The 13,891-nt window shown below is 54.3% G+C and overlaps 6 protein-coding genes across 6 annotated transcripts; 3 read left to right on the forward strand and 3 right to left on the reverse strand.

The window, feature by feature from the left end:
• Positions 1–1,028: 1,028 nt before the first annotated feature.
• On the reverse strand, positions 1,029–4,469 carry MYCGRDRAFT_94866 (uncharacterized protein; the record flags this gene model as incomplete). The annotated part of the gene is made up of 6 exons (XM_003850506.1): positions 1,029–1,208; positions 1,847–1,885; positions 2,014–2,204; positions 2,752–3,361; positions 3,421–4,225; positions 4,282–4,469. 6 exons carry the CDS (start codon positions 4,467–4,469, stop codon positions 1,029–1,031), a joined length of 2,013 nt encoding a protein of 670 aa, XP_003850554.1.
• A 1,105-nt stretch (positions 4,470–5,574) lies between these two features.
• Positions 5,575–7,151, forward strand: MYCGRDRAFT_46398 (uncharacterized protein; the record flags this gene model as incomplete). Its single annotated transcript, XM_003849813.1, has 3 exons — positions 5,575–5,839; positions 5,921–6,830; positions 6,905–7,151. 3 exons carry the CDS (start codon positions 5,575–5,577, stop codon positions 7,149–7,151), a joined length of 1,422 nt encoding a protein of 473 aa, XP_003849861.1.
• Positions 7,152–7,747: 596 nt separating this feature from the next.
• MYCGRDRAFT_94868 (uncharacterized protein) lies at positions 7,748–8,581 on the reverse strand (the record flags this gene model as incomplete). The annotated part of the gene is made up of 3 exons (XM_003850505.1): positions 7,748–7,870; positions 7,996–8,375; positions 8,437–8,581. The coding sequence occupies 3 exons, from the start codon at positions 8,579–8,581 to the stop codon at positions 7,748–7,750; spliced, it is 648 nt and encodes a 215-aa protein (XP_003850553.1).
• A 1,714-nt stretch (positions 8,582–10,295) lies between these two features.
• Positions 10,296–10,852, forward strand: MYCGRDRAFT_94869 (uncharacterized protein; the record flags this gene model as incomplete). The annotated part of the gene is made up of 2 exons (XM_003849814.1): positions 10,296–10,354; positions 10,582–10,852. The coding sequence occupies 2 exons, from the start codon at positions 10,296–10,298 to the stop codon at positions 10,850–10,852; spliced, it is 330 nt and encodes a 109-aa protein (XP_003849862.1).
• Positions 10,853–11,354: 502 nt separating this feature from the next.
• On the reverse strand, positions 11,355–12,383 carry MYCGRDRAFT_46959 (uncharacterized protein; the record flags this gene model as incomplete). The annotated part of the gene is made up of 2 exons (XM_003850504.1): positions 11,355–11,731; positions 11,777–12,383. 2 exons carry the CDS (start codon positions 12,381–12,383, stop codon positions 11,355–11,357), a joined length of 984 nt encoding a protein of 327 aa, XP_003850552.1.
• A 290-nt stretch (positions 12,384–12,673) lies between these two features.
• On the forward strand, positions 12,674–13,243 carry MYCGRDRAFT_61154 (uncharacterized protein; the record flags this gene model as incomplete). The annotated part of the gene is made up of 2 exons (XM_003849815.1): positions 12,674–12,965; positions 13,045–13,243. 2 exons carry the CDS (start codon positions 12,674–12,676, stop codon positions 13,077–13,079), a joined length of 327 nt encoding a protein of 108 aa, XP_003849863.1.
• Positions 13,244–13,891: the final 648 nt, after the last annotated feature.

The following is a 13,891-nucleotide window of genomic DNA, read 5'->3' on the forward strand; positions in this document are numbered from 1 at the left end:
ATCCACATATCGAAACCGAAGAAGAAGATCAACAACAACCAAGTCATTCGTCTCGATTCCTCACATTTTCGATTCCTCACATTGTCCCTCTCCTTTTCTCGACCCAAAGACTATAGAAGGAAGCATCGCAAGGGAAACTAACAAGAAGCAACGAGAACCAGAAGTCCCTCGAAGTCAAGAAGACTGGTTGCGATATGAACGAAATGGTCTGGGTTTTGTACTCGAATCCGGCATGCGATACAACATCTGTGATGCCAGACCAGACGGTTCACGGGGACGACTAATGGAGCCCATCAGACTTTTCCAATCTCCGCTTCCACAGCACATGGGCCATCTGTGGGTGCGGACATCATCGAATCCACAGTTCATCAGAGACACACCGATCGTCGGTCACAATGATTGCATGATTTGTAAGAATAGGCTGCTAGCGATGCCGGCGTCTATCGGCGTTGAAGGAGGTTTGAGACGAGCAATGTACGGACCTGTCCTGTCCGAGGACTCGCATTATCATGGCTAATCGGACGGGAAATCGATCTTTCATCTATCTGTGGCCGAATGAGCATAGGATAGAATTCTTGCTATTCTGCATGTTAATTCCCAAGTCGTGGGTGCGAGTCTGGGTATGAAGCCGGACCGTCTGAGGAGAGCACATTCTGGGAAAGCAGCATTGCGTTCGGCAAACCCGCAAGAGTGGCTTCACCGGACTGCGAATCCACTCCCACTGCTGGTTCGAATAGCAGCTATGACAGAGAGGAGTTGATTCGAGTAGTAGACCTGTGGCCGACACAGATGCCGTACGGACAGTGCACACTTGCTCGAACGAAAGAATTGCGAAGCACTATCTGCGCTAGCATGACTATAAGATACCTTCCGCCTTGACAAAACATTACAAAAGCGGTACCCATCGAACACCAATACGAACAAAAAAGAACCCGATCCTCAAACATCGATCGTTCACGAGCGTCCTCCACCTCCATCTCGCTTCCGCTTCAAAATCCGAGTCGCTTCATTGGTCCCGCTCTGCTCTGCTACCAGTCCCAGTCGACTCGCTGTTTCGACGAAGGCGCCGTAACAACGCCACGAAAATAGTTCTGTACACCTGTCTCCTTCTCGAAAGTAGTCCAATACCACTCGAAGGCGATGGCCAATTGGTCATTCCGCGAAAGATCCGGAAGCTTGGGGAGTGTTGCCGTTCGTCGTCCGGCCCGCTGTAGCGTCCTAGATAGTTGAGAATGTATGGGAAGCTGATGCAGCATGTTGCTCCGGTGCCGTTTGTTCTTCATCCGCGCTGGCGTTGATGGGCTGTCCTGCTGCCAGCGCTTGTGGGACAGAGTTCGCCGCCGACTCATGTCGCGACCCAGCTGCCGTCGCTTGTTGAATCGCATTCTGACTCAAACGTCCACGGCACGTTCTATTAGTCTATCGACCACGGATTTTCGGTCGCTGGCGCTCAGAGGATCCTAGCTGCGTCGCTCGGCCGTAGACACATAGAGCTTGCGATAATGCCAATACTATTCAGCCTAACGAAGCAACCAACAGGTCGAAGGACATTCGGAAGCGACGTAAGAAGCGGCATACGTTTGGTAAGTACGAGCTGGAACCGCGATAACATTTGAAGGGCCACAACGGCGCCAGTCCATTGCCGCCCTTTCGGGTATCTCGACTTTCGCACCGCCGTCCACAAGTTCCCCGACATCGACCTCGTCTGCTTAGCTCTCACTCTACTCCGCTACTGATTTGTGAAAATTCCGCACCAGCGAAGAGTCGCCGCCGGCGGTGTCGACAATCAGCGAGCCCCACAGTAAAACAGGCCATGACCGCCACCGTATGGCCCTCTGCCACACACGCGGGGCTCGACTGGAACGCTGCTAGGATCGATGAAGGCCTGAATCTCGAAGTAGCCATTGTATGGCCCATTGTAATCTCCACAGTCATTCCCGTTGGAACCTGGATCGCACTTCATCGGCGTTGGTTAGCGAGGCTTCGGTGAAACACCCTTCGGGGAGAACGTACGCAGACCACACCGCCAGGACATGCTGCCTGCACCGGGTACGCGTAGTTCTCGCAGCACTTCGGTTGGTCTGGGATTTGGGCTGCCGCGAGCGACGCGGCAGCGAGGGCGAGTGTGATGAGCTTCATGTCGGAAGCGGTCTTGGTGCAGCTTAATTGCGGTGCCGGGAATGAGAGTCGGCTTGTTGTTGCTGCTGATGAGAGTCGGTTGGTGTTATTGCTGGTGCTGGTGCTGCCGAACTTGAGCGTAGGCATACAAAATGCGCCGGACGGACGAAGGGTGATATGTATTCCACGCACCTGTGCAGACTGTACTCCAATGCCGCTACCTTCACTCTAGCATGCAACATCGGCAAACTAACCCGGGCATATGTCGGACCAGCTGCGATCCGCAATTGTGCCATGCTAGGTTACAGCGTATGAGCGCACTGGAGTGGCTGCCTCGTTTGCAGGCATGAGGGCATGCCTAAGAACGGATTGGCTCATTACCCTGTTGTCCGGCTATGGAACCGCGGTCGAGACTGAACGGTGACCACTTGATTCAGCTCTCCTGCTGTTTGCTACACACTCGGGATCCCTGGAAGAAATTACGTGGGGCCGCGTGCGGTAGTTGGAGCTCGCTCGATCGACGATTGCGGGTGGCTACGATCTGCAGTGAGAAGGCAGCGTCAAAGGCTGGCTACCTTTCCCGAAGCTCTATCGATCAGTGTAATAACGATCTCGCCATTACGTTCTACGTACACACCTCGAGTACCTCCCGCCACCTCGCAAGCGTCTTCTCCCCGATGGCCTCCGCAAGCGTTGCACGTCTGCCTCCGCGACCGAAGTTCTCGTACGTGTACACCGGGCCCATCTCTTCACTCCCAGCAACAAACTCCTCCCACTTCAGCTCGCCGTAGCAGAAATCCGTCCAATCCTCCTGGAGCTGTTTGACCGGTGGATCATACTCCTCGCGGTGCTCCGGCGGGACCAAATCGCCCGCAACGTCAAACACGAGCAAGTCAGCCAAAGCGTGGTGAGCCTTTCGGTAGCCCAACGGCCATCCCGAGTGTGGGTTTGTGACTTGGAGGTTCCAGACGAAGATCTTTCCATGTTCATGCCTTTTCGCGATGAGAATTGGAGGGATTTTGAAGATCACGTCGGCGGCGAGTTCAGCGCAGCTTTGCAGGTCCTCAGCCCGCAACTCGGTTCGTGCATTTTCGAGATTGTACGCCTTCAAGACGCCAGGTTGGAACAGAGCGTCGGAGCCGCTGACAATGCCAGAGGTGGAGAAGAAGTCTTCAAGGACGCCTCGCATGCCGCTGTCGGTGTAGGGCTGGCGTGAACCAAGCACGGCATATGTCAAGTCCTCCTGCGACGTTGTCAGTATTGCGCATTTGCAATGCGTGAAAGCTCGCGGCAGCATCCTACTTCAAAAGTCGTCCACCCAATCATCAGATCGGGGATGTCATGCACGTTCTGGTGCGTTTGAAAGTCGCCGCTTTTGATCCACTCCCCATCAATGTATGGGTGATGGGCTCCACTGGACATTGCAATGAGGTCGTCTGAAGTGAGATTTTGCACATCTTTAACATCACGCCCAGCTTTGTCGGCGATGGTGTCGAAGATCTTCTGGTGCCTGTCAAGTGGCAGTGCACCCAGCGCCAGAGCTGTGCCGCTGCTCAGGATCGCTCTCCGGAACTTCCTCTTGGGAAAGATGGCTTGCCAGTGACAGGAAGCTCCGCCAGCACTTCCGCCAGCAATGGTGACGTTCTCGGGATCACCACCAAAGCCAGCAATGAACTTGCAGACCCATTCCAGTGCCGTGCGTTGATCATGGAGACCATAATTACCCTCTGCTTCGCCGTGAGACTTGTTGAATGATGTGAGCTCTTTTGATGCGAGGAAGCCAAAGGGCCCAAGGCGGTAATTGATGTTGACGACGACCAGCGGTTTGCCACGAGCGACCATACGGCGTATGAGATTAGTTGGATCCGATATCTCTCGGCCGGTGACTTGAATTCCGTTCCCTCCACTGACGAACGCTCCTCCGTGGATGTACACGAGCACAGGTACCGGCTTTGTGGAAGCGAGGATCGGTGCCGGCGCGGAGACGTTGAGGTTCAAGCAGTTCCATTCGTCGTATGTCGTTGGTGGAAGGGTAGGATGGTCTGCAGGAATCGGACCAGTCCAAAATGGTGGGAATGGAAGTGACGTTGGCTGCGGACAGAAGGGCCTGCGCGTAGTTCATTAGTTCTACAGTGATGAACAAGGAACAAAGAACTTGGATACCCAGGTTGAGTTGCATCGAATGGTTGCTTTGGTAGCTCAGTGCGGAGAACGGATTGCCGGAACCTCGCTGGTATGTCTGCGAAGGGTATTCCTCGGAACTGGACAACATCGCTTCCTCTGACAATGCCTTCGATCTGGCCAAGACTAGGATGCTGATGTGTGTATGGCTGAATGAGTGGAGCGGCCATGATAGAAGTGTCGTGTGTGCTCGTGAACCGCCGTAGGGTGTGTACAACCGGGCAGGGGGCTTCTACTGTGTCTTTGATATATGTGTCCGTTCGTCCGATGCCAATGGAAATGTATGAGGGCCAAGTCTCGCACTGGGCTAGACGTGAGAAATCGAACTGCCGTGCTGAAGAAGAAGGCCACGTTAACTGCCGTGCAGACATGGCTGCTCGACCCCGGCCTCTGACGGCTAGAACTTACCTGATCCCGGCTCTTGACGCCTGACCCCGCAAGATAGGGCCAGCATTGCGAAAAGAAGCACGCCTTGGCACGCCCACGCGAAGGACAAGCATTCCCCATCCAGATCTCGCTACCAGATGGTCTGGCTCCTCTCGGTTAGAAGCAAATACGAGCTGTAGCGTGAGTCTTCTCACGCTAGGAGGACAGGGCTCCGACCGGGATATGGTGAGTTTCCCCGCAGTTTTCCCCAGAAACGTCCCCAGATTGGGGCAGTTTCGCCGGGTCTAGCCATTCTAGTAGTAGGATTGCCTCAAGGTTGCATGCGAACGTGAACCGGGTTGAAGAAGACGAAAGTGCCTGCAGCCACGCGGTCTTCAGGCAGGCCCAGTTCAGAGGCACTGCAGTGCAACCAAGTAACGCCACAAGATGGTATGAGCAACTGCCGCAGAAAGCTTGCTGCCCTGACTCTTGAGGAGATGTCCTTTGACCGCCTCCTGTGGCTTGCAACGACCGCAGAGCCGATTCGGTAGTTCGCAATTGCATCCTGGTCGCTGGTATTCCTGTAGCGTCTGCAAGCTCGTGACCATTTCGCAGGGATTGATAAATATCCCATGGGTCGTCCTCTCTGGTTTCGAGGCCACTCACAACTCGAACGTCCTTCGAAGAATCTTCATCGAGAGCTTGCCCTTCAAGATGTCTGAACGCCGCAAGGACACCGTGCTCTACACTCTGGTTCACAACCCACGCTTGGCGTGGTCAGGTATGTCATTTGGAATGGTTTGCGTTAACCGCACCGGTCAAAACTGACCGCTCGTTCAAGGCCTCGCTCTCGCTCTCACGTTCTTTACCTTCGGCTTCGATGGAGGTGTCATCTCTGGTCTTCTGGCGATGCCACCATTTGCTCAGAAATACGGCGACGGCACTGCACAGCTTGCTCCCGGTGTTCCTGCGCTGTCGTCTCAGGACCAGTCTCTGCTCGTTTCAGTCCCGAACTCTGGGTGTTTGCTGGGTCTCCCACTAGCGGCGTACCTTGGTGATCGAATCGGGAGGAAGAGAACGCTTCTCGTGGGTTGCGTGATCAACATTGCTGCGGCCATTCTCCAGGTTGTGGCTCCTAACATGGCCGCAATGGTTATCGGTCGATGGTTCACCAGTAAGTGACTCTGGCTCCTCAGCGCATTTTTTTCTCTACACGCTGCTTCTCTGCACGTAGGACCCGTCTGACGGCGAGCAGATGCGTCCATCTTCATCTTCATCACCATGGCTTCCACCCTCATGGCCGAGACCAGCCCACCAGCGATCCGTGGAATAATCACTGGCTTGTCCATCGTCCTAATCGATGCCTCGGCCATCCTGGCCACCGGAGTCAATTACGCTTTCAGCAAAGGCACCACGGCCAGGGCCTACCGTGTTCCCTTGTCCATTCAAATCATCTTCGGCTTCGTCATTCTGGTCTCGACTCTGTTCGTCTCAGACTCACCGTCCTTCTTCTTGACCAAGAGCAAAGACGTCGAAGCGTTGTCCGCACTTCGATTACTGCGACGCGGATACACCGAGACAGAGATCCTGGCCGAATTCGAAGACTTGAAGGCGCAGAAGGCCATTCGCGAGGAGACGGAGCAGGTTCCATTCAAAGCATTGTTCCAAGGCACCGACCTTCGCAGAACGCTCCTGGCCTTGTCGATCCCGAACATGCAGCAGATGTCCGGCATTGCATTTGCGACCAATTACGTCGTTGTCTTCCTTAGCACGATTGGCAGCACGGTCAGCCCATTTGTGCTATCGATGGTGGTCGCCCTACTTGCTTTTACCGGAGCTATCGTTGGATTGTTCCTCGTGGACAAGGTGGGACGGCGTGTCCTTGCGCTCACGTCCTTTAGCGCGCTCTTCGTCATCAACATGATCGTCGGTATTATGGGCTTCCTTCCGGTCACTAACCCCATGGTCCCTAAGGTCATCGCCGCTTTCTGCTGCATGTTCGGCTTCTTCTTTGCGGTCGGATTCGGTCCATTGACGTACGTTGTCGCCGCTGAGATGCCCACAGCTCGATTGCGCAACAGATCCAGCTCCTTCACATTCCTTACACTAGCCTGTTTTGCGACGGTGGTGACGTACGTCCTGCCATACATTGTCAACAAGGATGCGTAAGTTTGCCTCCAGTCTGCTGCACGCGGACCGCCAGAAATGACATGTCGAACTCCGGCTAACGATGTGACAGAGCCGGTCTTGGTCCCAAAACCTACCTCATCTTCGCAGGGTGGATGGCAGGTTGCATCGCCGTCATCTATGTGTATCTCCCAGAAACACAAGGACGCTCTCCAGCGGAGCTTGATGAGATGTTCGGCGCTGGGATTCCGGCGAGGCAGTTCAAGCATTATGTCTGTCAGGTCTCCGTTGATGCACACATCCTGGCGGAGAAGGAGGCGGCGGTCGAACAGGCTGTCACCATCGAGAGGAAGGAATGATGGAGTTGAAGAAGACCAGATTTCATCAAGGATTCCGAAAAAGCACGGGAGTGTGCAAGACTTTGTATCGTATGCAACTATGCACTCGGGGCCTTTTGCCATCATCCGCCCTTTAGGCAGCAACAGCGATTGGAGTCAGCCGTGTGAATGACAGAAATCCTCTTGTCATTCTTTGCGTCCTCATATCTGTCGCTTCAATGAAAAACTCGGGCTTCATCAGGAGCCCGCTGATCAGGACGAGCGGGCGGTGTCGACCAGTGAACTCGGTCGAGCGAGAATATGTGGGTGCCTGCAGTGTCAGCGTGGAGTACAGATGAGCCGCAAGGGAAACGAGCTAGGAGCGACAGCAGCATATCTGCCCATATTGTGGCAAGCATACTACAGCCAGCTCAAGCTGCATCGCTGTTACAAGCCTGATCCAAGAGGCGTGACCGGCTGACACGGCTGCGAAGGTTGATAATCGCTGCTCAAGCTTGCAATCTAGCACGTCGAATATCCAAGGGCACTGGTAGCGGAGGAATAGCATTTTCATTAATGCCTTCTGATCAAACAGATCAATCTGACCTTTCCTGTGCCGCACTCCCAAGTTCCATCCCTCACGACTTGGCAAACATCGCACAGCGCAGGTGGCGAGCCTCTTGCGTGCTGCGTCCCTCACGTCGCCTTCTCCTTACTCCAAGCCGAACAATTGACGAACTCTCCGCTGTGCCAGTTCCGGGCTAGTAGGGGGAGGGCGTTTCTTGATTTGGGTCGAAACCAAATCGAATGACTCCTGCATCGATGCTAGCAGCGTCTTCCAGACTATCGACTTTCTCCGGACGTTGTTATCGTGATCTTGACGTACTTTGCGTCTCATGGCTCGGATTGCCTTCTCCATCGCCGCGTTGCTACGATCGCTGTATCGGCTGACAAGATAGGCAGCAGCAATAAATTCGACAGGTGCTAGAGCAATAGTCGTGTCGAGGCCATCGTTGGCGAATGTACGAGGATGGAGGCAGATGAGCTCGTCGAAACGATCGAAGACTTTCTTGAGGCGTGCTTCTTGCTCTGGGTTGCAAGGGTGGTCGTGAAGATCCGTCACAAAGTATCTCTCTGCCCAATTGCCTGTTCCTCGAAAAGCTACCTCGGAGTTTCTCCCTTCGGCGGTTACCTTCTGGCCTTCGATAATTTGAGCGAAGGACGAGATGAATTTGTCATAGCCGCGACCACGGGTACAGTCGCTCACTGTGGTAAAGTCAGCTATCGCTGCGTGCTGAGAACATGATGATCCGGACTCGATACTCACATTTCGCAACGCGCGGAAAGTCCCTTTGGAAGCTCCTCGCAAGGTTTTGCCATGGACCGCTCTTGGCTTGCGCTCGCTCTGCAGGAGTAAGTGGAGTTCCTCGTTGCACCCGCTGGAACAACTCTCGTTCCTGGTCTTGCGTCATGCCAATATACTGATGACACGTGAAGCTTTCTCTCAAGAACTCTTGCTGAGCGGAGCGCGGCAGGTATCGCCTGCATCGGACTTTGTCACCTGCTTGGCGGAACCACCATTTCTTGCCATCCCGATCATTGCATGGTATCCGTCCGTCGGTGAAGTTCTTTACGGACGTCAGACGTTGTTTCCCGTCTATACAGACGAGAAACTCCCTCCTGACTCCCAAAACAGTCTCCGCTCTTCGATTGAAGATTACGCCGGGCACGTAATATCCCTGGAGGATAGAATCGATTAGACCAACCTGGTTAGCTTTGTTCCAGCAGAAGCCGCGCTGGTATTCCGGGTCGAGATCTATGGCGTTCGGAGTATTAAGCAGAGCCATAAGATTGCCGAGAGTCTGCTTCGTCTCATCGCACCGCGGCAAAGCGCGCGAAACTTGGAAGCCAGACCAATTGTTGAAGTCCTCATTTTCGTCTTGGAACTCTTCGTCGCTGGTATTACCGGCGGTGAGATGGTCATCAGGAGCACGCGGTGCGCTTTGATTGCTGAGAGTCAGGCGCGGCGAGGAGCTCTCGGTCTTGATCGTGGGTTGAATTGGCGGCGTGGCTCGAGGCTTTGAGAGTCGCCGTGCTTTGCTTCGGGTTGACACGCTTGTCATTTTTCGTCGAGCGCAAACTGATCCGTTGAAGCAGGTAGATCTGTTGGCGAAAGCAATCAACTGTATCTAGAAATACTACTGGTGTGAATGCGGCGATCGATGTATCTGGGATGCAGTGAGCACTGAAATGAAATGGGGAGAGTGGTGTGGTGAAAGCTACTGGAAGGTAGGACATGCAGCACGGCAGCTGCAACGAGGTCTCCGCTGTCTGTCAAGTGAGGCAGCCGAGTCGCACCCTGAGACTGCCTCACTTCTTATCGTCAGACGTGCTGTCCATAGACCACCCCAGCATCAACTGCAATTGCGACTGAGCCCAAGTGGTAGTTGCATTTGTGCCCGCAGCATGTTAGCCGTCCAGTATCGGGAAGTGAGCAGCCGTGACCGCGAAATTGAAGTCATCGGCATCGCATGATACCGGAAGACTCACTCGCGGATGAAGGTACATCGACCTCCAGATGGTCCAAGATGACAGGCCACGAGCCATCCGCACGATGCAACATCACTTTCCGTGTTTGCGGCCAACTTCAGCGCTGCAGTATCCAGTCCGCACATGGGCAAGTAGCAGCATTCGCGATCAAGCATGGCCAACTGCAGGAGTTATGAAGTCGGGCTCCACGGAGGTCCAGATTGGGTCCACGAAAGAGTATGACTGTCGTCCGCATGGTGGTCCATTATTGCGCCGTGAAGTACAGATACTTTACTGCTGTATAAATGCAATAGCAGTCCCCAGTCGCCCTCACTCTCCGCGTGTGGAACCAGAACCACTCTCCATCGGAAGTCGAGCGAAAGAAATCCGGCCAAGTCCGCTGGCGCATCGCCTACGCACACCGCTCCGCCCTCATCCGAACAACAGCACAGTCCGCAGCAACACTTCGTCCATCTTCACCATCTGCTGATGATAGCATTGATGATGATAGCAAAGCCAAGTCTTCCGACGTCAACGCAAAAAGTGGCGGCATTGGCGGCTGAGCAGCTGGGCAGGGGTCCCGCCAAGTCCGCCGCAACATCTTGGTCTGACAAATTTGGGTATTGGCAATGACGCGTGAGGGCTTCGAGGAGAATCATGCCAATGGCTTTGATGATAGAGCCAAGGAGTATAGTGGTCATCGCAAAGGATATGATGTAAGTTGTGTAGTTCGGGAGAAAGAGGCAGAGAGGCATATATGAGGAGCAGTCTGCCTTCGTAGTCGAATCATTCAGTTGCAAGCAAGATCACAACGATCAACCGAAGCCAAGCATCATTCCCGTTTCGAGCTCTCTCAAACAAGAACACCGACAACGACCGTCAAAGTCCGTCTTCGACCCTCCAATCCCGTCTCCGCAACCAACACAACTAACATCCAGCCCAGCCAACCACATCTCCCGCCCAAATCAACCAAATCCACGATGTCTCTTCAAAACACCCACCTCGATCCAGCATCAGCCGGCTCAGCCTCCAATTCTCAATCAACCAGCGCAACCACCAGCCGTTCACAAACACCAGCCGGCGACCGTCGCAAGAGCGGAGCCTACGACAGCGCACCCAGCCAAGGCGTCTGGGAAGCCGACAAGGAGAGGCAGCACAAAGGTTTCCTGCAGATGGTGCTCGGCAACAAGCTCACTCCGAGTTTCTTGAAGTAGGCCGGGATTCCGTGAAGGGGTCACTCTCTCACGACTGTATGATAGGCATGAGGTTTGAGCAGCAGCGTTGCATTTCGGAAACGGGATAAGGTAGATGGACAAATGTATGATTTGAAGCGAATTGTAGCGCCACATTTTTCACTTTCACGTTTCGTCGTGTGTTGGAAGGGTGGAGAATTGAAGAAGAACGGAACTGGTTGTGTACTTAACTTGGAAGAGGCTTCAATTAAGGGACTCACCAACACCAGTCAGAACGACAGATGTTCGAAAGCGACGTTTTCTACGCCCTGGTCATCCATGGTGAAACAGCGGGCTCGTCTCTCCGATGGTTGGTCTGCTCCTTTCGACTGGCGCGAGATAATCGTCACCACGCAGCCCAAACCCATTGCAGTCGATATGCAGGTCTGCGTCGAGCTGCGCCTATCGCGGCTTGGCCGATCCGAACTTTGATCAACCGGAGCGTCCACACGCGAGATCTTGCAGCGCGGAGCAGATGCGGCCGTCAAGACGGAGGAGACGACTTCTCGGTCAAGTCCTTCTCCGCCTGCGCGCGTTGCCTCTTCTCTTTGGCCTCCTTTGCCTGTGCCTCACAATCATCAATCAGAGATTTGTTCTCACCATGCATGGCCTCGGTAGCCGCCCAAATCCCCGCCTCGACCTTGTTCTGCCCGACTCCCTTACCCAGCAGCTTCCTTTCATATCCATAGCCGGTGAGGTAGAGCGCGATGAAGTGCTGATTCTGTCCGATGCGGTCGCCTTTGAGCTCCACGGTGGGTTTCCACGGTTCGTACTGGAGCTTCACATCGCCGTACAAGATGCGTTGCTGCAGCTCTGCTTTGGCCCGGGGATTGTACTCGTGAAGCTTGTCCTCAGTCGTTGCTGTGCCGCTGGCCGCCTTGATTCCACTGCGGTGCTTCGCCCAACCTTGAATCTTTGACTCCCAAAGTCGCATACACCACTCTTCCGCCTCCGCGAACCCAGTCTCCGGCTTGCTAAGAACGATGGCAGCAATGTAGGCTTCAAAGACATCGCCAATGACCTTGTTGAGCGCCTTGTTTCCAGCTTTGTCCTTGCAGCTCTGTTTCATCATTTCCAAATCTGCGACTTTAACTCGTTGATCAAAGCCGTACGCCCTGCCATATTCCGCCAACGTCTCATTCTTCACAAGCAATTCGCGCAGCTGGCTCATCTGCCCGGCCGGAAGTTGATTGAAGCGGGAGAAGATGAGTCGCGATGCGAAAACTTCGAGGTAGGCGTCGCCGAGAAATTCGAGTCGCTCGTAGGACATGTCGTTGCTGGCTTCGGTGCGGTCGCTGGAGAATGCTGACTTGTGACGGAATGGGGCTTCGGCGAGGGGCTCGGAGTCGATGGTCGGGAGAGGAGGTATTGATGTGTCGGCTGGGATATAGTCTCTGTACGCAGGTACTCGGGCGAGGGGCGTGTCGGGCTTCCATCGCGGTAAGGAGTCTCGTCGCTTCTTCGAGGGCGGAACAGAGAAGTCGTGATCGTGAGGAGCTGAGCGTTTTGGCATGATGAGATGATTTGCGGAATGATGCTTGTCTTGGTCTGCCGCGTAGGAGGAGTTCGAGTTCGAGGATATCGCTGGAAAAATGCTGTGAAGTTGGACGTGCGAGATGTGAGAGGAGATGGAAGATGTTCAAAGTAAAAGCTGGCAGCTGGATGATCATCGACAAAAACGCACGGACCCCACTCCCGAACTTCCGCCGGAATCTCTCTTGGACGTCGACGCCGTCTTGACTTCATCTCTTCTTCACGACTCCATCAACATCGCCAACTCTCCCCACCACCTCAATCCTAATCATGGCCGTCCCACGAAGTCGAGTCCTGGATCTCCTCAAAGCCCAATGCCGGATCTTCAACACCACATTCAACCCGACAAATGCACGCCTGGGCAACAGCGTCCTCCGCCAACGACTCCGCGGTCCATCAATAGCCGCCTACTACCCTCGCCGGGTCGCCACGTTCGTCGACTTGAAGCGTCTATATCCAGGCATGGAGCTGTACGACAATTTCGAGGAGGATCGCCTGGAGCACATTCAGATCGCAAAGAGCAGAGGGAAGGGTGCGCCGAAGAAGAAGCGGACAGCTGCTGGTAAGTGGAGCTATGGACATGGAATGAGGCCTCATCGGGGGATAGATTGGATATCTTGCTAACTCTTATTGCTATGCAGAAAGCCGGAAGAATCAAAAGGGAAAGAAGAAGTAGTCAGTGAAGCGGTATCAGGCATTTTCGATTTTGGCGAGGCGTTTGGGAGGATCTGTTCGGTGGGTTGCGAACAAGTCTGGTCTTCACGGTTTGCATCACAGGAACTTTCGCAGTGGGACAGAGGCTACTTTTTCCGTACAGTCGCGAATCAAGCAAATCTGCAGCGGGCACCATTCAAGGAGAGCAGCATGTCCCCAGGTCCCGGCGAAGATTTATCTGGAACGGAGCATCGGTCTGGCATCACGATCCTTACTGGTCTTCACATCTCCTCGTCTACTCGTCTACTCGTCTACTCGTCTACTCGTCTACTCGTCTCGGGCGTCACTCATCTTGCTACCTGGTCGTACCAAAACGTATATTGTGCGAACTGTGCAACTCATCATCGGCGGCGTCTACCATCTTACAGCGCGGACATGGGATATCACACGGCCGATGTCCCTTCTCCAGAGCAGTCTTGCGTACATAGGTCGACTCAACTGGCACAAGCTAACAAGCCCTCGCAGCGTCGGGACAACGCTCAAGTGGTGTGCTCTTGCAGATCTGTGGGCTGAGCCGGACGTGCTACAGAGTTCAGAACAGCCACACCGAAAAGCGGATGGATACATCCTTCGACCTCACACTCGTCTTTCAAAGACTCCGCATCCTTCGCCACCCCTTGTGACTTCGCTCGCCTCATCCTCATGGCGTCAGACGTTCCAATCAAAACACCTCCGGCTGACGCAGAACCCTTCTATCACCGCGAACAAGACGAGCGGCCTCGCCAACATCAAACTTACCGCGCTCCTCCATACGCTACCGGCTGTCGGGTGGAA

Source organism: Zymoseptoria tritici, chromosome 8, assembly GCF_000219625.1.
Source record: "Zymoseptoria tritici IPO323 chromosome 8, whole genome shotgun sequence".
Classification (NCBI taxonomy): Eukaryota; Fungi; Ascomycota; class Dothideomycetes; order Mycosphaerellales; family Mycosphaerellaceae; genus Zymoseptoria; species Zymoseptoria tritici.